General features: G+C 36.9%; 2 protein-coding genes across 6 annotated transcripts; both read left to right on the forward strand.

Moving 5' to 3' along the window:
- The first annotated feature begins 829 nt into the window (after positions 1–829).
- LOC100254898 (uncharacterized) lies at positions 830–18704 on the forward strand. 5 transcript variants are annotated; one of them, XM_010657389.3, is made up of 8 exons: positions 830–1172; positions 6387–6636; positions 8255–8378; positions 11094–11440; positions 11566–13354; positions 15633–15886; positions 17024–17116; positions 18345–18704. In XM_010657389.3, exons 1-7 carry the CDS (start codon positions 1117–1119, stop codon positions 17093–17095), a joined length of 2892 nt encoding a protein of 963 aa, XP_010655691.1. In that variant the 5' UTR covers positions 830–1116; the 3' UTR covers positions 17096–17116; positions 18345–18704. The 5 variants fall into 5 exon arrangements, 4 of the variants coding, with proteins under 4 accessions (XP_010655691.1, XP_059596101.1, XP_010655692.1 ...); XR_009466741.1 differs by having other exon boundaries at positions 855–1172; positions 17024–18192; XM_059740118.1 differs by having other exon boundaries at positions 855–1172; positions 15645–15886.
- Positions 18705–19331: 627 nt separating this feature from the next.
- On the forward strand, positions 19332–20656 carry LOC100853685 (transcription termination factor MTEF1, chloroplastic). The gene has a single exon (XM_003632985.4). It carries the CDS (start codon positions 19647–19649, stop codon positions 20559–20561), a length of 915 nt encoding a protein of 304 aa, XP_003633033.1. The 5' UTR covers positions 19332–19646; the 3' UTR covers positions 20562–20656.
- The last annotated feature ends 871 nt before the right edge of the window (positions 20657–21527 follow it).

A 21527-nucleotide genomic window follows, 5' to 3' on the forward strand; every position in this document is an offset into this window, starting at 1 on the left:
GAAATCTTTAAAATTTCAATTTTGATTTCAATTTTTTTTTCATATTTCATCTTTTTATATTTATTGATTTTAATTATTTATGGACATTTTAAACATAAAATAATAATATAGAATAAATAATTAATGAAAATAAATTTAATATAAAAATAAATACATAACGAAGAAATTTAGAGATTTAGGATATAAGATTTTATATATTTTTGCTAAATAAAATATTTATTTATTTTGTAAATCTTATTATATTGTTATATTATTTTATTTGTTTATATATTTTTAAAATTTTAAATTTTCATGTGAAAATCAATGATTATAATTTAACTTTTTACTTATTCACTCTTTTATAAAAAAATTTTTTAGTGCATTATGTATTTATTTTTATATTAATTTTTTTCATTAATTATTTATCATGTATTTATTATTATTATTATGTTTAAAGTTTCTTTAAGTAATTAAAATTAATAAATATGAAAAGGTGAAAGAGTCAACAAAAATTAAATTTGAAAAAAGGTGAATTATTTTCCAGGTAAAATGAAGAAAAAAGAAAACTAATATGGTATGTTGATTAGCATGAAATTCTTTTGACTCGTCATTTCAAGGTATAAAAAAACAAAAAATAAAAAAACAAAATGGTATGTTGATCAGCATGAAATTCTTTTGACTCGTCATTTCAAGGTATAAAAAAACAAAAAATAAAAAAACAAAAGGGTTGATTGGTCGAAGAAAAGAATTGAAGGACAATTTTGAAATTTTAATAATATTACTATTTGAGTCTACATTATTGAAATATTTTATAAAAGATGTTAAAAAATCTATAATTTTGAGATAGGGCACCTTTACATAATTCACCCAAAAATGAAACTATTATGGACTGTGAAGCAAGACCCTTATTTTGATCGTCTGATTTTTGGTTCCACGGTGACTTTGAGGATCAAAGTAAGCTGGTGAGTGCGAAATTTGAAACGGACTGAAAGGAGGACCCGACCCGTTGTGAGGGGAGGCTAAGTGAAAAGATTATGGGTGGCTCCATATAAAAGGCGGGCACCAGCTCTATACTCCCTTTTATTACTCCATATATTTTTCTCGTTCTCGTTGGTCTCCAAATTGGGGTAGAAAAGAATGAGGGAGGAGGTTATCAGCTCCGGCGGCACCATTGATCCCACTCCTGCTGCCAGGTTTCTTACATCATCCCCCTTTCTCTCGTGATTCTGAATCTGACTTCCATATCTACTGCTGCCTCTGTCAATTCAATTCATCCTCTCAGATTAGGGTTTCTGATTTACATGCCTTTCCATTCGTGTATGTCACCAGAGTGTGAATTCATGGATTTCTGTTAAGGTTTTGGGTGTTTTTATGTTATAATTGTTTCGTTTACGTTTTGTTTTTTTGTTCACTTGCTGAATTTGTTTTGTTGCGGAGAATATATAGGAAAATGAGAAATTGAGAGTTTGAATCCTAGGCTTTTCCTTGTTTGGGAGCTGAGGGATCAGAAACCTTTACTGGACTGAGCCTGACGTCACGGTTTTGGCTCAGTTGGGGCTATTGACATTTCTGTGCTCATGCTAATTTCCAATCGTATCTTACCTCTACAATGCATTCTCGCTGTCCAACAGATGGAGTGGAGTGATGGTAGTTGGATGATTGTTCTCTTGGATCAATGAAATCAGAGAAGTGATTGTGTATTGTATAAGGATGGTCACAGTTGGATTGCAGGCAGGAGCTCACAGTATGGAGGTCAACTGGTTGAGGGGATGCACTGGATTAGTAATTATTTCATGTGTACTCATGCCATGTGTATGCACACTGCAGCCCCATGCTACATTGCAAATCCATAAAACTAAAATGGGCATATCCATGACATTGCACGTAAACATTATATACAAAAAATATTGGATTTTGGAAATATAAGTGCTGCTGGCCAAAAAGGTGGACTGCGGTGGCACTTCTGATTAATAACTCTTCAGTTATGTGCTCCAAGGATTAGTTTGGAGATGCGATTGTAGGTTGCTTGTTTTCGTTTACATGTATAAATTTTGTGTACCATGTATGCCCATGTATCCATTCTTATTTGCCTATCAAAAATAACTTTTCTAAGTATTATATTTTGAGTGCCTCTACTTCTGGGGTCTGGATCCTGTGAGTGCTTCAGATAATGGGTCCAATTCTCCTTTTTTATATATTAATTTATTTCTAAAATCTGTATGGTTTTCACTAACAATAATAGAAAATGAACAAGAGGCGTATGAAAGTTTGTACGCCCAAGCTGCCTATGATAAAAAGAAAAATGTTTTTAGTCCCAAGAGGTCACTTGAGGAGATACAACCCACACAAAAACCGCCTCTAGCAGGTTCTACAATTTCAAATTTTCATTGATGTTTTGTGGGAAACCGAAGACACCTAAGGATTGGAGGAGTATTTAGAGATCATGGTGCCATGGTAGGCTTTATAGATTAGTTAAGCTCAAAGTAGATGGAGTGAGGTTGTTTTTGGTTTTCTCTCCTTTTTGCTTGATGGTGCTTGTTGTATGTACTGTATGCACTCTTTTTTTAGGCGCTGCATATTCTCTCTTTTGCCTATTAGAAAAAAAAAAAAAAATGGTATTCAGAGATGATGGTGGTGTAACATTGAGAAATCTGCTAGGGAGGGTTTGGCCATTGAGGTAGAGGTACTAGCTCTTGTGGAACTCTTGAAAGGCGAAAGCTTTATGCCTTTCCATTCTTTGGCTGGAGGGTGAATCTGCTGTTGTCATTTGCGGGCATCTAAAAAGGAAAGAGGTTTGTGGAAGTTCGACATATATCTTCACCCAGTTATTGCCTTAATCTTTTGATCCTATGCTTAGCCAACCATTTGGTGGATTTCTTACCTCCTTGCATAGTGTAGAGTGGAACTTTGTTTAGATGTCTAGCTTGTTTTGCTTCTTATGGAGCTATGTGGGCTTATTGTACAATTTGAAAGGATATTGTATCCTTCATTATAATTCTTAGATCAATGCTATGAAAGGGGAAAAAAAGGAGGTACATGAAAAAGTGAAGCACAATGAATAATTTAATGAGTCATGGAGGCTCATGCCCTAAGAAATGAACTATCACTAAATAAAAGCTCCTTATTTTTTTTGATAGTTAATTTTTTGTCCTCATTTGGATTTGAACTTTGAACATCTTACAAACCATCCCTAATCCTTTACCACTTGAGCTAGGTCTCAAGGGTAGAAGCTCCATGATCCATTAAACATATTTATCAATAACTAGCTTCAATTTGTGTTTTACTAATTCAGAAATTCAGATAATCCACAGTGAAAAAATGGAGCACTGAAAATTAGTGCATATTTTTTTATTTTAGCAAACACAATGGATGATTCCAAAGCTAGGTGTGTGGAATTTGTAAAAAAAATTCTATTTTGGGGAAAAAAAAGAATTAAAAGGGTTCAACTTTTTCTAGTATAACTTTTAATATGTCAAACAATGGTTCAAATTATTGGCACCCTTTGTATCCTCCCATGCCCTTTGTATATATTAGTTCATAGATACCAACCCCTTGTCCTTGTTTGACTTGATAGACTGATCAGGGACTTGTGTGTGTTGTTTTCCCGCTTGTTAGTGCCCTTTCTATATCCTATATGTATGAGGGTTATTTTTGTATATAATAAAAAAAATGATTCAAAATATATCATATGCAAAAAGGCAATCAAGAGCTAGCATCACATGGTTTCCTTTTAAAAAAAAAGGAACAACCTAATTATAAATGCTAGCATATTGATTTCTACCATATTCTTTGAGCATTATAGAATTCACGTGTCATTGTTCATCTAAGAAACAAATTTAATATCATTTTTTAGAGCCTTACCTACATGAAGTCTCTTGATATCTATTAGAAGTTTTGCAAAGTTTTTGTAGAATTTCCTGGAGTTTGAGGATGAAAATGATTTTAAACTTTTAGTCACATGGGAAAATTTGTTAGTGGTGGACAGTATTACTTAAAAAGTTATGAATTTGTTAGACTATTATGTGCTAGGGTTCTCTAGACACTATTATGATTGAGAAGTGTTGCTTTTAGGTGGTGTTTGTTTTTTGGCTGAATAGAAAAAGCCAAAATATTAGGCTTTTTCTATTAAACTAAAAGTACCTTGTTGATATTAACTAACATAACTAAAGTGAACTTGTTATTAATAAGTTTAGTTTAATTATGTTGGTTGATGTTAATGAGTTACTTTTAGCTGAATGGAAAAAGTCAAATATTTTGGCTTTTTCTATTTAGCCAAAAACAAACACCACCTTACTCTTTTGTTAATTGCATTACTTATCACTTGCTATTATGGTAGGAGGTTATTAGATTTAGAAAAAATGGTTAGAATAAAATAGATATGAGTTTTCTTCTAAATTTGATTGCCATCTACTATATATGTTAAAAGAAGTGGTGAAAAAAGTGAAACATTAGAATTTTTCTATAAAATTTGGAACTTAAAGAAGACCTGACCTGACACACTGGTCACTAATCCATGTTGCATTTGGTAAAGTGAGTCTGAAACTTCGGCTCACTTTACACGTCATGCTGCATATAAATAGGTGGGCGATGCAACCAATACACCTCATTCGCTTCATTTTCTCTAGGGTTCCAAATTGAGGAAGAGCAGAATGAGGGAGGAGGTTATGAGCTCTGGGGATGCTATTGATCCCTCTCCAGCTGCTAGGTATCATACCACATCTTTCCCCACCTCCTTGGTTTGGAATCCAGAGTCTGATATGTACTGGTTCTCTGAATTCAGAGGACAAATTAGGGTTTTAGATCTACATGCTTTTTGACTGATTTGTGATATGTGAGTGTGAATTCACTGACTTGTGTTAGGGTTTTGGGTGTTTGTCTGCTGAAATTGTTTTCTTTAGTTCTATTTCTCTGTTCAGTTGCCAACTTTGATTTTGACTGTTAGGTTCTGTTTGGCCACTGAGAAAGTTAGAAGGATGAGAAATTGAAAGTTTGAATCTTAGAATTTTCTTTTGTCAGGATCTTGTTTGAAATACTGAGTCTGATATGTATTGGATCTCTGAATTCGAATGAATCTGTCCAATTAGGGTTTTGGATCTGCACATTTTTTGACTAATCTGTGATATTCGAGTGTGAATCCATTGATATATGTTAGGATTTTGTGCCTTTGTCTGCTGAGAATGTTTTCTTTATGTTCTGTTTTTTTGTTTTGTGGATGTATCTGTTTTTGCCTGTTCAGCTTTGTTTGGTTGCAGAGAAAGTTTAGGAAAACGAGAAATTGGATATTTAAATATTGGGCTTTTCTTTGTTTGGAATCTGAGATATCAGAAACTGCCACAGGATTGATGTCATTGTTTGGCTCAGTTGGGGCCATTGACATTTCCTTGTTTATACCAATCTCATAGGGTTCCATACCTGTATGATGCATTCTCACTGTCCAAGAGATACAATGGAGTGATGGTAAATGGTACTAATAAGAATGGGCACAGTTAGATATTTAGGTAAGGAGGAATGGTTATGGAGGATGTCTGGTTGGGTCTGTCGGTGGAGTATGCACAAAACCAAACTTGGTCTCATGTGATGCATGCTCATGCCTTGTGCATGTATGCTGCAGCCCCCATGTGACATTGCAAAATATTGGAAGTAAAATGGGCATATTCGTAATACTAAATGTATGAGTGCGGTATACAAATATCAGAATCTGGTAATGTATATGCTGGTGGCTAAAAAGTGGAGGGAATTGTACTTATGTTTAATGACACTTGATAGCGATGTTTAGATATGGTTGTATCCTTTTGATCTACAGAGATTTGATGAAATGCATTTCTAAAGTCATTTCTTGTTGTATAAACTTGGTTAGTTCTGGAACACCATGCTAGCTTATAAATCAGACTAGTTCTATATGGTCAGCATATTATATTTGTGTGCCCCTTTGCTTATTTTGGACTATATAGCAAAGTCAGTGGACTGGAAGACTTGGAGCAGTGAGTTCAAGCTTGAAAGGAATCATTCCTTTGTTCTATTTTATTGTGGTCTAAAAAGTCTTTGGATGTGGGTCCTATGTCTTCATGGGTTCCTTTGGTCATTTGAGTCCTCACTAAGATTTTAGTGTTGGTTTATTGATCTCCTCTAGGTGCTGTTTGCATACATTCAGTGTATGTGGGTTGCACTGCCCTTTGTTAGGTGCCTTTTCTAATAAATGTTACTTGCTTATCAAAAAATTTAAATTTAGTGTTGAGGGTTTATTATTTTTATTTTTAAACATTTTAATTAAATGCTATTGGAAAATCCCGAGCTATGCGATGATTAGAGGGGTGGCAATGATTTTCCTTCTCTTTCATCTGCTAAATTGATTATGCATTTTGAAACTGCTAAGCTAATTATGCTTTATGCCTGTTGTCTTCTAACAGTTCTGCGGGGGCCTCTTCACCTGCTGTTCCGACGAATGTTGGAAGCATAGATTGGTCCAGTCATGGTCATGGCTCCAAAGCTGCTTCTTTATCTTGCATTGGTTCACAACAGCCTCGGACTTCCTTGAGCACAAGTGCTGGTGGTTCTGCTCTTGGGTCATCACGAACTTCATGCAGGCCCTGGGAAAGAGGGGATTTACTAAGGCGCTTGGCTACCTTTAAGCCTTCAAATTGGTTTGGAAAGCCAAAGGTTTGGACTTGATTTGTTTAACTCAGCACATTTTAAATGTTAACCTATGTTGTCATACCTAACTTCTTCCACACTTTAATTTCCACCTACACATGATGTCCAAAACCTTTCCAAGAACTAACAGGACATCCTCTATGTAATTGGAAATACACACTATATGTAATTGGAAATAAACCGATACTTAATGGATGAAGTGATCTAATACAGAAGTTCCCATCTTGTCTAGCATTACTAGTTTGATTGCATTTCTTAGGAATATCCCAGTTTGCGGACCATAAGGAGGACCAAGGAAGGATGGGAGAAGAGCCCCAAATCAATTTGGAAATGAAGGAGCTCTCATGTTCAGTGTATAGCCCTTGAATAAATCACCAATCTGTGAAAGTACATTTGTTTCTCTGAGTCCATTTATCAGTACCTGGATTCCTATCTTCATAATGTATTTATTAGTCTAATAATTTTTAAATTAGGAAACCAAAATTACATCATCTCTATCTCCATGCTTTTCCTAATCCATCTCTCCTGAACTCGAAGGGAACATGTGGCAATTGTACACATTTTCCCTTGTAAGGATACAGTCACCATCTGCTCTTTTATGCTCAACATTGCATTATACTGATAAACTGTCTATCTATAAGCAACAGCCATAGGGCTTGAACTTGTGCTTATTCTTGGCAAAGTTGTTGATAACACGATGGATTCAAAGATAGATCTTGCGAACTACTAATCTCCTTTTAGGTGCCAAAGCCAATTACCAAACAGAACATCATTCATAACTGGAATTGGATTCTTGATATAGGATGATAGGTGGTCCTAACGAAGTAATTGATTGTAAGCTTCCAAAGTAATTGTAACTCAAAAATTTCGAGAGAGAGACTCTGAGGTTTATCAATAGAATTTGGTGGCATGCTAGATGTAAATTGAAAGATAGCTTAAAGACAATGGCGACCTACGGCACAGCAGGCCAATGACTACAGCTGAACAATTATAGAAAACAGTAACCTTCATTCCAAAAATCATTTTAGTACGGAGTCATCATAAACCTAATGATACTCTGAATACTAGTTTACTTGCAAAGAGATTGATCTCACATCCTAATTTCTAAAACTGGAAACCCTAGAGACCAGAACTCTACGTATAAGACCCCAACATTAGAAACTCAAGTCTACATGAGGAAACACCATCTTCTGTAATTCCATTTGTATTTCAATTCAATCATAAATTTGATCTCAAGTGGCTCTGGCATGTCACTTATCACTGTAAACATATATAAAAAGTTGCATCATAACCTGCCCATTCTCTTGACAAGCAATTATGAAAAGGAAAATTTAAAGGGAAGAGTTGAAACAGCACTCCTGATGATAGGAAACTTGCCAGTCTCTAGGGAGAATGAATATATGATTTTGTTTCTAGAATGTCTCTTTGTGCACCTTTCTAGAACAGAAAATGCTCAGGGGGCATAGTCTGACCACTGAAGTCAAATATGGGATTCTATTGTTGAAATCTTGAAATTAAATAAAATTAATGCAATTCCTTACTCCAAAAAGTCTTAGCTTCCTTTTAATTTAAAGCTTCAAAACAATTGAAAAGCATCTGACCTACCATTTGTATTTCCTCACAGGTTGCCAGCTCATTGGCTTGTGCTCAGAGAGGTTGGATAAATGTCGATGTTGATAAGATTATGTGTGAATCATGTGGTGCATACTTAAGTTTTGTCTCATTACCATCTGGGACACCTGCTGAAGGTGAGATTTAATTATATTAAAAGTGTTTTTAGGTTTTCATCATTATTCTTTTATTTTTTGCGTTCTTGAAGCCTCTGACTTCTATCATTGATGTCAAGCCTGCATTCAGAACCTTGAAGCTAGGGGTGTCTTGCAAAGGAGGTTGGGAGGGTAGATGTAGAAATAAAATAAGTAGCAAACATGAAGCTAAGAACATTCCTGCCAGGGAAGATGGTGGGATATATGTGTAAAAGGTTGCAACCTTGAAGATAAGGTTTGCCCAGCAAAGGGTGGTGAATATATCTTGACAAGTTACCTCATGGTATCACTTGGAATCAGATTAATCCATATTGCATCTTTACTGGAGCACAATCTGGAGTTGCCCTTCTTTACTTTATCAATTCAGTGATTAGATATGGAAGCTTATTAGAAGTGGTTATGATCTCTCTCTCTCTCTCTCCGAAAAGGTTCTTATGGCAAGCAGTTATGGAAGCTTATTTGAATAGGCTGTGAGGGGTTTCCAAGTTATGTTATATTCAGAGGTGAGAATTGTGAAATATGAGGTTTTGGTTTGATGACTCTTTCTTAAGGGTTCTTATGGTAAGGGATTTTGGAAGCTCAAGTTTTTCAGGTTTTTTCCCCTCTTGTCCGCCTAGTGGTGGGCAATGGGGAGAGAATTCGTTTTTGGGAAGATCTTTGGTGGGGTAACCAAACTTTGTGTTTTCAATTTGTTGATCTTTACAGAGTTATTTCTGTGAAAAACCTCACTGTCTCAAATGTCCTTGACAATTCCTTTCCACTGTCTTGGAATTTTAACTTTCAACGCAATCTTACAGATTCAGAAATTGATCTCCTTCAGAGATTAATGTCCTCCCTTAGTTCTGTGCTTTTCTCTCCTTCTTTGGCAGATTCAAGAGCGTGGTTCTTTGTCTTCGTCAGGATTGTTTTCAGTGAAATCTTTTTTCTTGGCCTTGTCAAAAGTCTCAAATCCTATCTTGTTCCTTCCGGCCAAGTTCTTGTGGAGTTCAAAAGCCCCTTCAAAGGTTAAGGCCCTCGCTTGGTTAGTAACACATGGGAAGGTAAACACCAATGATAAGTTGCAATTGAGAAGACCCTACAAATCCCTCTGTCCTCAATGGTGCATTCTTTGCAGAGGAAATGGAGAGTCGATTGATCACTTTTTTCTTTATTGTCCTGTTACCATTGGACTCTGGTACAAGTTGTTCAATCTAGCAGGGTTGGTTTGGGTCCCTCCAAGGAGTTTTGAGGACATGTTGATTATTACTTTTAAAGGCTTGGGGAACTCATTAAGAGGCAAGACACTTTGGAAAATCGCTTGCCTTACCTTGATTTAGATGGTGTGGCAAGAGAGAAACAATAGGATCTTTGAGGATAAAGGGAGAACGGAGGAGATGTTATGGGATTTGATTCGGTTCTATTCTTCTCTATGGACTTCTTGTACTGAAGCTTTTAGAGGAGTTCCTCTAAGCGTTTTACAACTCAACTGGATTGCGGTTTGCGCTTCAAAAGTTTGATGATTGTTGGGGTTTCTCTTTGTTTTTAGAGTTCTATTGTTGGGAGTTTTCTCCTTTGTTTAGTTTGTGTAAGAAGGACCTCTCATCCTTCCCTTGGTTTCTTCTCTTTCTTTTGTAACTTTTCTTTCTCCTGTATCTTTTCTTCTATTAATATATTCTTCTTCGTTTCTGATAAATAAATAAAAAAAATGAGGGGTTTCTGGATCCAAAGTGGGGAATGGCGAATTATGAGGTTTTGGCATGATAAGTAGTGTGAGGATTAACTTCTGAAGGAGGTCTTCCCATACTTATAGATTTTTGGTAAATTGAAGAGCTATATTGACATATTCTTGGGGTAAGACTGAGAACTGCAGGGGGGAGATGATGGTGGACATTCAGATTGGAAGTAAATGCAAGAGCTATGTTGGCAGATTGCAGGTGTCGGTTCAGCAGAAGGTTGGGGGTTTGGCTTTTGGGAGGTGGAGATGGTGGGTTCCTTTGTGGAACAGCTGTATTGTACAGAGTTTGAGGTGACTGTATAGATTTCATGGTTGGGAACATAGTGACTGAAGAGCGTTTCTTGGTTGAATCTTTTGGCAGCCGTTCATGCAGTAGGGGACAGGTTTGCAGTTAAGGAGATTTTAAGGGACTTCGTATCCTTCAAAAGCGGCCCTTTTTTATGTGCCCAGCTGTGTGAGAGAGAGCTGTTGATGAGTTCAGGAGATGAAAGATTCATCCAATTGGTTTATTGTGTTGGATGATTAAGGAATAATCTAAGCATCTTCTGGTTCGTTATTGTGGATAAGGAATATGCTAATCATCTTTTGGTTTCATTATTATCTTGTGGTTTGGGACTCCTGGTTTTTGATTCTTCCGATGGAAAGTCCTACTGCACTGGTCTCAACTTCATCTACAGGTTCATGAGATACTACAAGAAAAGCTTAGGCTTTTCCTCAGAGTTTTCTTTCAACTTGTGTTGCTTGTGTTGGTGGACAATTTCTATTTATTCTTGCTAGATGCACTTGTTTGTGATGCATGATGCAAATCGTTTGCATTTTTTCCCCGAATCTCTTCTATGGTGATATACGACGCATGTTGCTACTTGAGTTGATGTATATGCCCTTTTCTAATTGTTCTAGCCAAGTCTATTTGATATTCCAATAGCAACAGCCTCAGCTTTCCTGTTGTTGCTAATATTGTTTCGTTTTTCTTTTGGATGAAGTTGATAGTGCTGGTGAAGCCTTTGGGAAGGAGCTGGATACTGAGCACAAAGTTAATTGTCCATGGAGAGGAAATAGCTGCCCAGAAAGCATGGTGCAGTTTCCCCCAACTCCTCAGTCAGCCCTGATTGGTGGTTACAAGGACAGATGTGATGGCCTTTTGCAGTTCCCATCTCTTCCTATTGTAGCTGCATCTGCAGTTGAGCAGATGCGGGCTTCTCGTGGCTCACAGATCGAGCGCCTTTTGTCCCAATCTCAAAATTTTATGGGTGGGGAAGTAGATTTTCGATCTGAGAGTATACCAGAACTTGAAGCCTCCCGAGATGGGGTGATCTATTTATATTCTCGGGTAAGATATTTTTACACTCTTAGTCCTGCTTGTAATTGTCTCAATGAATTCATTATTTTGCTATTCAGCTATATGCTTTTGTTCTTCTAGTTTTATTTCTTGCTCCTTATCTTTCTCTTTGGCAGGCCCAGAAACTTATAAGCCTGTGTGGATGGGAGCCAAGATGGCTTCCAAATGTTCAAGACTGCGAAGAGCATTCTGCTCAATCAGCTAGAAATGGATGTTCTTTTGGCCCTACCCAAGCACAAGTTCATCTTTCACTGGATCCTGGACCGAGCAAGAATGCAGTCTCTGCTTCAGCAAAAAAAGACACTGGAAAGAATAAAATGTTAGCTGTGGAGTCCAGATGTGAATCTAGGTCTCCTTTGTTAGATTGTAGTCTGTGTGGTGCTACTGTCAGAATATGGGATTTCCTTACTGTTCCTCGACCTGCTCGTTTTGCTCCCAACAGCATTGATATTCCTGATACAAGCAAAAAAATGGCATTGACACGTGGGGCAAGTGCAGCCAGTGGAGTCAGTGGCTGGGTCGCTGCTGATGATATGGAGAAAGAACAGACCGAAGATCGTGATGAAGTTGCTACCACTAATGAGGGAAAATTACTCCCAAACACGGATGTTGATTTGAATCTTACAATGGCTGGAGGCTTATCTTTTACTCAGATGGGTAGGACAGCAATGTCTGAAAATATGCATGATGCTGATATGGGAAGGGATCTAATGATAGGACAGCCTTCTGGTAGTGAGGTTGGTGATCGTGCAGCATCATATGAATCACGGGGCCCAAGTTCTCGTAAGCGGAGTTTGGAAATAGGTGCCAGTTCAGATGATAGGCCACACTTAAGGATGCAGCAGGCTGATAGCATTGAAGGAACTGTCATTGATCGTGATGGTGATGAAGTCACAGATGGTAGACAATACTCAGCTGGACCTTCAAAACGTGCTCGTGACTCTGATATATTTGACACATACTGTTCACCATATAATAGAGACTCATCCGGTGCTGGCCCAAGCCATTCATTGGGTTTTGAAATTTATGCAGATGCCAACAAAGGAGTTCCATTTCGACAAGGAAGTGATCAAGTTGTTGGAATTTCATCTGCTAGAGATTCAACACGTGCATCATCTGTTATTGCCATGGATACAATTGGCCACAGTGCAAATGAAAACTCTATGGAAAGTGTTGAAAACTATCCTGGTGATATTGATGATGTTCAGTTCCCTTCTTCTAGCATATATGGTAACCTGGATATGAATGACACATCTGAAATGAATTATAGTAATCAAGCACAGCAGAGCATTTGTTTCCAACCTGCTGCTGAAGTAGTTCCTGGAGAAATGGGGGTCAGCAGTACTAATGATGGTGAAGAAATCTTCAATGCAGAAATTGTGACTGCTCAAGCTAGGGATGGGTTTAGTTTTGGAATTAGTGGAGGAAGTGTTGGGATGTGTGCCAGTCATGAAGCTGAAATTCATGGAACAGATATATCTGTCCATAGAGCAGATAGTGTTGTTGGTGACGTGGAACCAAGAACAGAAGATGCTGAAAATCAGGGTCAGACAGGGGAATCTGCCCCAGGCCCTGGGCTAATGGATGAGATTGTCCCCGAGGAAATGAACAGGGAGGATCCTCATGGTGATAGTCAGGAGATGTTATCTCGATCTGTAGGCAGGGCGGATAGTGGCTCAAAAATTGATGGTTCTGCCAAGGCTGAATCTGTTGAAAGTGGTGAGAAGATTGGTCAAAGCCACAAGTTACCTCAAGAAAACAACAACCTCCCTTCTTTTTCTTGCAATGCCATTGTGTACTCTGGTCAGGAAACATCCAAGAAAGAGGTTACAAGGGGTGGGAAAGCATCACTTAGAAAAGACTCTGAAGACCTAGAGTTAGATTATGCAGCTGCGAATGGGATTGGTAAAGTTTGCTACTTGACTGGTTTTTTAGACATTATTATTCTTTCTATTCTTTTTATTTCTTATTTCCTCCCTGACCTTTATAAATTGGTTGTTTAAAGGTATTTCTTTAGGTGGTATTAACTATTTGATGTGGAAAAGGAAAAAAAGTATTAAAAAAAAAACCTAAGGTTTCATTTGGATATGTTTTCTGTTTTTTTTTTTTTTTTTTTTAAATATAAACTTCTATATGAAAAGGAGAAACTCTTATAGAAAGAGTATAGAGTTCCCTTATGTCCTTAAAATTTACTTGAAATTTTTTTTAAAATTTGGGTAGTAAAATTTTTTTAATACCCTGAGTTTTTTTAACTAGTTTTGAAAACTACTACATTTTCAATGTTAACCTCTTAGAGTTCTTATATTTTATATGGAAGTTACTATTATTTTTTATTTTTAAAAGTAAAAAACAGGAAATGTATCCAAATGGACACTAAGAAATTCTTTTACCTTGATAGGCAAATGAGAGCGGTGTGTGTGTGTGTAATGGCTCGCAACTATAAGTGAGCATGTGGGGATTACAAGGATAACCACAAACCAAATGCACATGGGAAACACCCACCCACAGAGAGAGAGAGAGGCAAAAAACAGCCTTAACTCACAACCATGCTATCTTCAAAATCTATAGAAGACAAATTCTTAACTGCTAGACAATACTCAACTAAGCAAAAAGAGATATAAGAAAGAAACTTTTGTGCACCGAATCGTAGCACTCAAAACCATCAAAGATCCTTCAATTTTCCTCTAGGAACACACTAAAACAGCAGAAGGAGTTATCTGAGTGTGGCCCCTTTTTATTTGGCACTTTTTTTTTTTTTGATAAGTAAAGTATATTCATTCAAAAGGCAAAACTATCCCTTTTTATTTGGCACTTGTTAATAAATTTGTTTGCTTATCAAAAAATAACACTACTTTGTCAACTAGCCAAAATATCTTTAAGAAACAAGGTAACACCTGAAGACACTCCAAACAAGGGAAGTAAGGAAGACCACAATTTGCTTACAGTGGAAACACCTATTAAGCAAAGACTAACTACTTCCTGTGAGTTGGTTGGTAATAAGGACTTTCTCTTGCACAACTGCCCCAACACATTCTAGGCAGAAAACACACACACACACACACACATTTTACCCATCTTGGATAACCTTTGCCTTGTTCATTCACTCCACCAGTCCAGACATAAAAAATTTAAGCATCGATAGCAATCAGAGCCTTCCCCATGTTCCCCTTACTCCCTAATCTTTAAGTAACCTGTAGCCATCCCTCTATTAATTAATAATCAATAGCCTAATAATCTCATAAAAAACAATTTGTTGAGGAATCACTTGGTTCCATAGTGGATGACTAAAAATTTTGATGCCTGCTTACTTCGTGTGTTCGTTTTTTATTTTTTTACTAATTGAGAATCCCATTTTAGTTATTGATATATGTTATCATACATAGAAAAATATTTGAGATAATTTGTTAGTTATTGGAAAATATGGCCTTGTTTGGTAATTGTTTTCGAAAAATAGTTTTTTAGAACAATTTTTGAAAATTGTTCTTTAATGTTTTGTAGAACAAGTGTCTGTTTGGAACCTGAAATGTTTTAAACCTGTTGTCTATGTTTCTAAATATGTTTTAAAAATAATTTTTATGTGTTGTGCTTTATTTTTAATCATTTTCCATCTTTTTATAATTTTTTTAAAACAATTATAAAAAAATAAGTGAAAACAACTAAAAAATATTATTTGAAAACACTATTTTTTTTTTGTTTTTAAGAACAAAAACCTATTTTCTATTTTTAAGAATAAAAAAATGTTTTCTATTTTTTGGTTGTCAAAAGTTGTTTTAGTTTTTTTGTTCTGGATAACAGAAAACTATTTTAAAAAACAATTACTAAACAAACCCAAACATCTCACTTGTATTGCATTCTTGGAAAAATGGATCTTCTCATATTCGGAGAAGAAATGTCATCAAGTGGGGGACACAACTGTCCTTGGACAATATCCCAACCGGTTAGAACCATGGATGACCTAGTTACCTCACCAAAGATATCATGAATATATATGCATTTTTGTTGGCCAAATGTAACATGATAATGCATTTTTACTGTTTGGATGGTTAGGGAATTTTTGGAAAAATGTACATTAGTTACTATTGTTTTTGTGTTTTAATACGTAGTTTACAAATTTCTAATAATTTAAAAAATTTTAAATGCTTACTCATTTTTTCCCTGAATGGTAATGTATTTGACCTCTCAGGTCCACCAAAAGGGGAAAGCAACTATGAAGAAGCTATAGAATTTGATCCAATCATCCATCACAACCAATTCTGCCCTTGGGTGAATGGAAATGTTGCTGCTGCTGGCTGTAGTAATGGTGGTTCCAGTTCCACTGCAGACATTGTTGCCCATTGTGGGTGGCAGCTGACATTAGATGCTTTAGATGCCTTGAGATCACTGGGGCATCTTCCCATCCAAACAGTACAATCGGAGTCAGCAGCATCTTTATACAAGGTTTGTTGGTCCTCTTATCAGTGATATATCTTGAGTTCTTCTTTCAACATTTAAGCAAATGAAAGTCAAAAGGACTTCAATTTTAGGGTTTCCTTGATACTGCTTTTTAAGCAGCTTGTTTATTACTGTCATTCGTTGTTCTTAGCTTTCAAAAATAGCTTTGGATAAATTACTTAGATGTTATCTAGTTCTTCAAAATGAGAAAAAACCTCAAGCAGTCAAGCATCTAAAATGTTCCCCTTTGATTAAGAAATTAGAACTTGGCAGCTTAGACACTCCCAGATTCCAACAGCCTAGCCCCTTCCATGCTATGCATGAAATAAAATAAGATGCATTCCCATCTCCCAAAGAAACCATAGACCAAGCAAAATGGAACTTAAGAAAAAGTTCTTTTATTAACAGATGCAAAAAGAAAAGAAAAGAGATTTGGGGCAGTTTACTTGTGACGTGCTTCTAATGATGCTCCACTTTTTATAATCACCAAATATATAAAAAAATCAAATGCAGAATGTTGTAAACTAAAGGTTCGCTTACAACATTTCTTTTGTTTTGGTACTGTCTTGTGTCCAAGCAACCAAAGGTTCTGAAGCACTATATCTAGATGTCTGCTTCATGTGCAGTGGCTTCTCTCACCAATTAGGGATCTCTTCTAGATAGTCCTTGTAAGTGGAAATTTTGAAGTATAAAAGATTTGTGGTCTTGATCATCTTTTTTGGTATCCTATAAATTTTCATTGGCTGAAGCAATAGAATCCAATATGACGGTCAGTGCCTTTCAGATGCAACATGTAAAACATTAGGTTTTATTTCATGACACAACATTTGTGTGCATGAAATGTATTTGATGGATGAAGTTGATTGCTCATGTTTTTTTTTTATTCATGTATGGAATATTATGTCTTGTTTTGCGGGATTGTTTGTTAGGTTGGATTGTGACAAAGTATACATGGTTTTGATTTGTTCTGTGTTGGTGGTCTTTGAAAGCTAATCTCATGTCTTATTTCTAAAATTGGTGGTCTTTGAAAGCTACTCTCACGTCTTATTTCTAAAATAGCCTCTTTATCTGCTTTGAGTTTTTTTATTAAGGTTCTCTTCTTTATCTTATACCATGTGTGCTTACATGAGATTCTCCTTGCAGGACAATCACCAAACTCCTGGTGGAAAACTGCGGGGACCCCAATCAGCAAGCAAAAGCCATGGGCAGCCTTGAGATTCAATCTCAAAGTCAGAGGTACTTTCAGTTATTGGTAAATAGGTCATGTTATCGTCATAGAAAGATTGCTCATTCTTCGCCCAGTTTTGCATCTACTTCCAAATTATCCTGAGCCTCAGAATAAATTATTTGATGCCATGGGAAAATCTGATATTACTTCTTAATGGCAAAATTACTTCCAATTTTGGTAAATAGGCCATGCTATTTTCATAGAATGATTTCTTATCACCACCCCCTAGTGATGTCGCCATTTCCAAATAATCTTGATTGTTCCAGAGGTATTTTGTGCTGCCACCCCAAGCCCTACATAAAGTATTCAACCCTATTAAAAGAGAAGGGGGGAACATTCCATGTACACAGCATGTATGCAACTTACAAAAGGGGTAGGCCATGGGACACCCCAATCAATATGAAAAAGGACTCTTAGAAATAAAGGAAACCAATTCTACACTTCTAGCCCACCAGAAAATGACCACATGAGAAATGTCTTTCAAGTTATGCACATCCAAAAATGCATTTTGACCATGATGCAAATAGAAGCATGCAACTTCCAAATTGCTGTCATACAACCAATCAACCAACCCACTTATTTGCCAAGTTTCTATTCAGCTGCCATGGAAGAATCCATTATCCCAGAAAGCAAAAAGATCAAACTGCATATGTTTTAACTTTAGCTTTCATAAGAGAAATGTTTCATTTGTTAATGTCCTATATCAAGATGCTGAGTCCAACTGAAATTTTTTGCCGTAATCTGTGGTACTAGGTATCTTTGTTTTTTGCAGTCCAAGGGTTTCATAGTGTTGCTAGTTCCATGTGTTTAAGAGGTGTTCAAACATTTTTAAACCAAGCAATAGATGCATGGACTAGTGATTTGGTCATTTATCTAATTCTTATGAGAACTTGAATCAGCTTCATTGTCATGAAATGCCCTGATGTCCATCAGCTCTAAAGACTTCAATAATGTATTCAACTGAGTAATTCTTGTTTCTCTTGATCTAGAGCCACTTAATGTCATTTTTATTTTATTTGAATTTCTGTTTCCAAAAATACCAATCCAGGAGCAGCAGCATCCAACTCTTCTCCAGACAATTCTGGTGTGTGGCTTAATGATCCTATTAGGATCTCTTATAAATCTCATTATGCATCAGTTAGAATACCGTTATTATGTGCTAAATGTTTATTTTAGGTATGTTAGCTAATGATAGTATATGCCTTCCTACCTGCTTGCTATTCCATTGTTGTGCAGGGATGAGAGACTGCAGGCAGTGGTGGAAACAATAGGGAATCAGGTCCCTGGATGGAGTTCATTGCGATTGCAGCTGCTGCTGGAGGAGAAATCTGGCAGTCTCAGTTAATTTTCATGGTTGAATCGTTAGGGTAATTTACATTTTGTTAAAAAAATTTAGGTACTTATTTATGACTAAAACTCTCGTCTCTTGGACTTTCTGAGTTTGTCTTTTCCATTAGTAAGTGAATGGTTGTGTGATAGACTGTGAACTAGATTGACAGGGCATATATGGATGTTTTTGAAAGCAGCAATTTTCAACTGGTGATGATAAAACAGCTGGTAATGTTAGGGGTATTATTATTCAAGATATTTTGTTGACATGAGGCATCCAGATCAATGTTGTAACAAAGTGGTGGTGGGCACACTGACACCTCTTTTGAGTATTATTTTATCATTCAAGAGATTGCGTTGTTATGAGGCATCCAGATCTGTGAGTGGAGAATTGTATTTTCCAGAATCTTTGATGATGATGATAGTTGTAGTGTGTTAGTGATGGCAATATTGATGCTCATAGTTATTTGACAATGAGTCTGTAATATTGTCTATTAAGATAATGCCGGTAAGTCAACTGATACCTTATGATGGCCATGAGTCATGAGTCATGACTACGTGATATGGGTCTTAGGGATGGATATTGGGTCCAATGTACTTCCACCCCAACATTATGTGTTATGGGTCTTTGACCCAATTTTTTACCAGAAGTTGTCTCATATTTCTGAATAGGTATTTGTAAAAACTTGGGCATAGTCTCAACCATTTAACAAATTTAACAACTTTTTGATGAGATTTTCCCTACCAAGTTTGCTTTGGGAGGAGGATGAACTTGAAAGTTGAAACCCCGCTCTTACCCTTCTCTCACCATCTTCATCGCAGGGCCTTTTAGCACGGTATAATTTGCGTACAAGTGCAGGCAGCGTCAGTTGCACAGCTTGATTTTGGTTTCTGTTTTTAAGTGATGAACCCCCTTTCTTTTTCTTTACGGTGGTGGGCCCTGAAAATTATAGGGTTTGCATTAATCCAATGACCATTTCACCCTATACATATGACCACCATGAGTGGGTACAGTTTCTAACCTATAAGGGCATTTTAGTCACATAAGCAAAATAATCTACAAAATCTGGTCTCACCCAATCGCGGTGTACTAAAATCCACGTGTCGTGGTTCGATACTGATACAATAAAGAAGGTGATGAGATCCCACAAGATGAAAGCGCGTGGAGGGTCATCTCCCTCTCCCCCTCTCCCTTTGTGAGACAACACCATGCCATCAACCGCTGCAACAGCATATCATTCATCACCATGCTTCTCTCTCCAGAGTCCATCATCCCTGCCTTCCAATTCCCACCAGCCAAACAACCCATTAACCATAAAGCCGAAGAACGTCCTCCAGAAGCACCCACTCTATACACCAGCCCATTCAAACCTCTCTCTCCAGTTCAAAGAGAAAATCCTGTGCCTTGAGATAATGGGTGTTGACTCTGGTAAGGCACTCTCTCTAAACCCTTCTCTCCACACTGCCACCCTCCATTCCATCCACTCCATCATCTCCTTCCTCCAATCGAAAGGCATTCACCAGAAGGACTTGGGCAGGATCTTTGGCATGTGCCCAAAACTCCTCACTTCTAACATCAGAACTGACCTAATCCCAGTTTTCAATTTCCTCTCACAGGACCTGAAAGTGCCTGACCAAAGCTTCAGAAGGGTCATTAACAAGTGTCCCAGACTCCTTGTTTCTAGTGTGAGGGACCAGCTTAAACCAGCTTTGATTTTTCTTCAGAGACTTGGGTTTCAGGACCTGGAGGCATTGGCTCACCAGGACCCTGTGTTGTTAGTTTCCAGTGTGGAGAAGACCTTGATACCTAAGCTGGAGTATTTGGTGAGCTTAGGAATGTCAAGGGCTGATGCAGTAGGCATGGTTCTGAGGTGTCCGGGGCTGTTTACTTTCAGTGTTGAAAACAATTTTAAGCCAAAGTTCGAATATTTTGTTGGGGAGATGGAGGGGAATTTGGAAGAGTTGAAGGAGTTCCCTCAGTATTTTGCTTTTAGTTTGGAGAAGAGGATAAAGCCTAGGCACATGGAGGCTGTGCAGAATGGGGTGAAAGTGCCTTTGGCATTGATGCTTAAAAGCACTGATGAAGAGTTTAGGGAGTTGATGACAAGGCATGGGAGTGGATGAGTCAGGTGGATCTTATCATTTCTCTTATGCGTGTTTCTTGTAAATGTGGGCTGTCCATTTTATGATGATGCTAAAATCAAGGCATGTTGTCATTATGTTTGGGTTTTCCCTTCTTGGTGTGTGTTCTTTTGCATAGGCTCCATGATGAGGGGCTCTTCAATTACTGTCATATCTTGGTGGGCATCATAATCAAGGCAATGGGTGCTTTCTGAAATTTTATCCATGAAAAATGATGATCTCTAAGTCAACTTCTAAACATCTTTATCATTACTTAAAACTTTTGTATAGACCTGAAAGTATTTGCCCATTTCTTGTCTCTGAAGACTTCAATCTGATTCTCTATCAGCATAATTTTATCCAACAATTTTCATACATAATTAGGAGAATTTGTACATCAGATCTTGTTGAAAAAAATATGTGAGACGATATAGCATTTGTATTGGTTAATATAGAATAGGGTCTATGCTTGTATCTTCCTCAGCCATAGAATGTTATAGAGACAGTTTTCAGATTTTTGGCGCCAGAGAAAATAAAGATAGCAGTAAGATCAGTGCCTACCATAGCAAGTATACAATCACTTCCCTAACAATTATGCAACTGGTTCATTTATGAGTTTAATTTCCCTTTTTGGATGAGCTTTTCTTCATATAGAAATTTGAGTTTTGACTTGTTCAAATCCTGTTTTCTTCCATCAAACTTCCTAGACCTTTTTTTCATTGTTTCTAATATTTTTATGCATGGTAATAAATTCCTAAAAATATGACAATATATCTCCACCAATACCCATACAAATATTTCCAACCATCTGAATCTCACAAAAACATGTTTATCAGCATCTCCTTTTATGTCTCCACTTTGATCTTCAAACCCATTCCAGTCACTATGGCCACAACAATTGCCTTATCCTTGATACAAAAAAGATCCTAACTTTTCTAATCAGTTCAACCCCATTCATTTATTTTCTCC

This window comes from Vitis vinifera, chromosome 10 (assembly GCF_030704535.1).
Source record: "Vitis vinifera cultivar Pinot Noir 40024 chromosome 10, ASM3070453v1".
NCBI classification, from domain to species: domain Eukaryota; kingdom Viridiplantae; phylum Streptophyta; class Magnoliopsida; order Vitales; family Vitaceae; genus Vitis; species Vitis vinifera.

What these genes read in the sequence shown, in the direction of transcription:
- LOC100254898 (XM_010657389.3), top strand. Translation starts at nt 1,117, where the DNA reads ATGAGGGAGGAGGTTATCAGCTCCGGCGGCACCATTGATCCCACTCCT. An exon ending in TGCAGCTGCGAATGGGATTG is followed by an intron (nt 13,355 to 15,632) that starts GTAAAGTTTGCT and finishes TTGACCTCTCAG; the next exon opens with GTCCACCAAAAGGGGAAAGC. An exon ending in CAGCAGCATCTTTATACAAG is followed by an intron (nt 15,887 to 17,023) that starts GTTTGTTGGTCC and finishes TTCTCCTTGCAG; the next exon opens with GACAATCACCAAACTCCTGG.
- LOC100853685 (XM_003632985.4), top strand. Translation starts at nt 19,647, where the DNA reads ATGCCATCAACCGCTGCAACAGCATATCATTCATCACCATGCTTCTCT.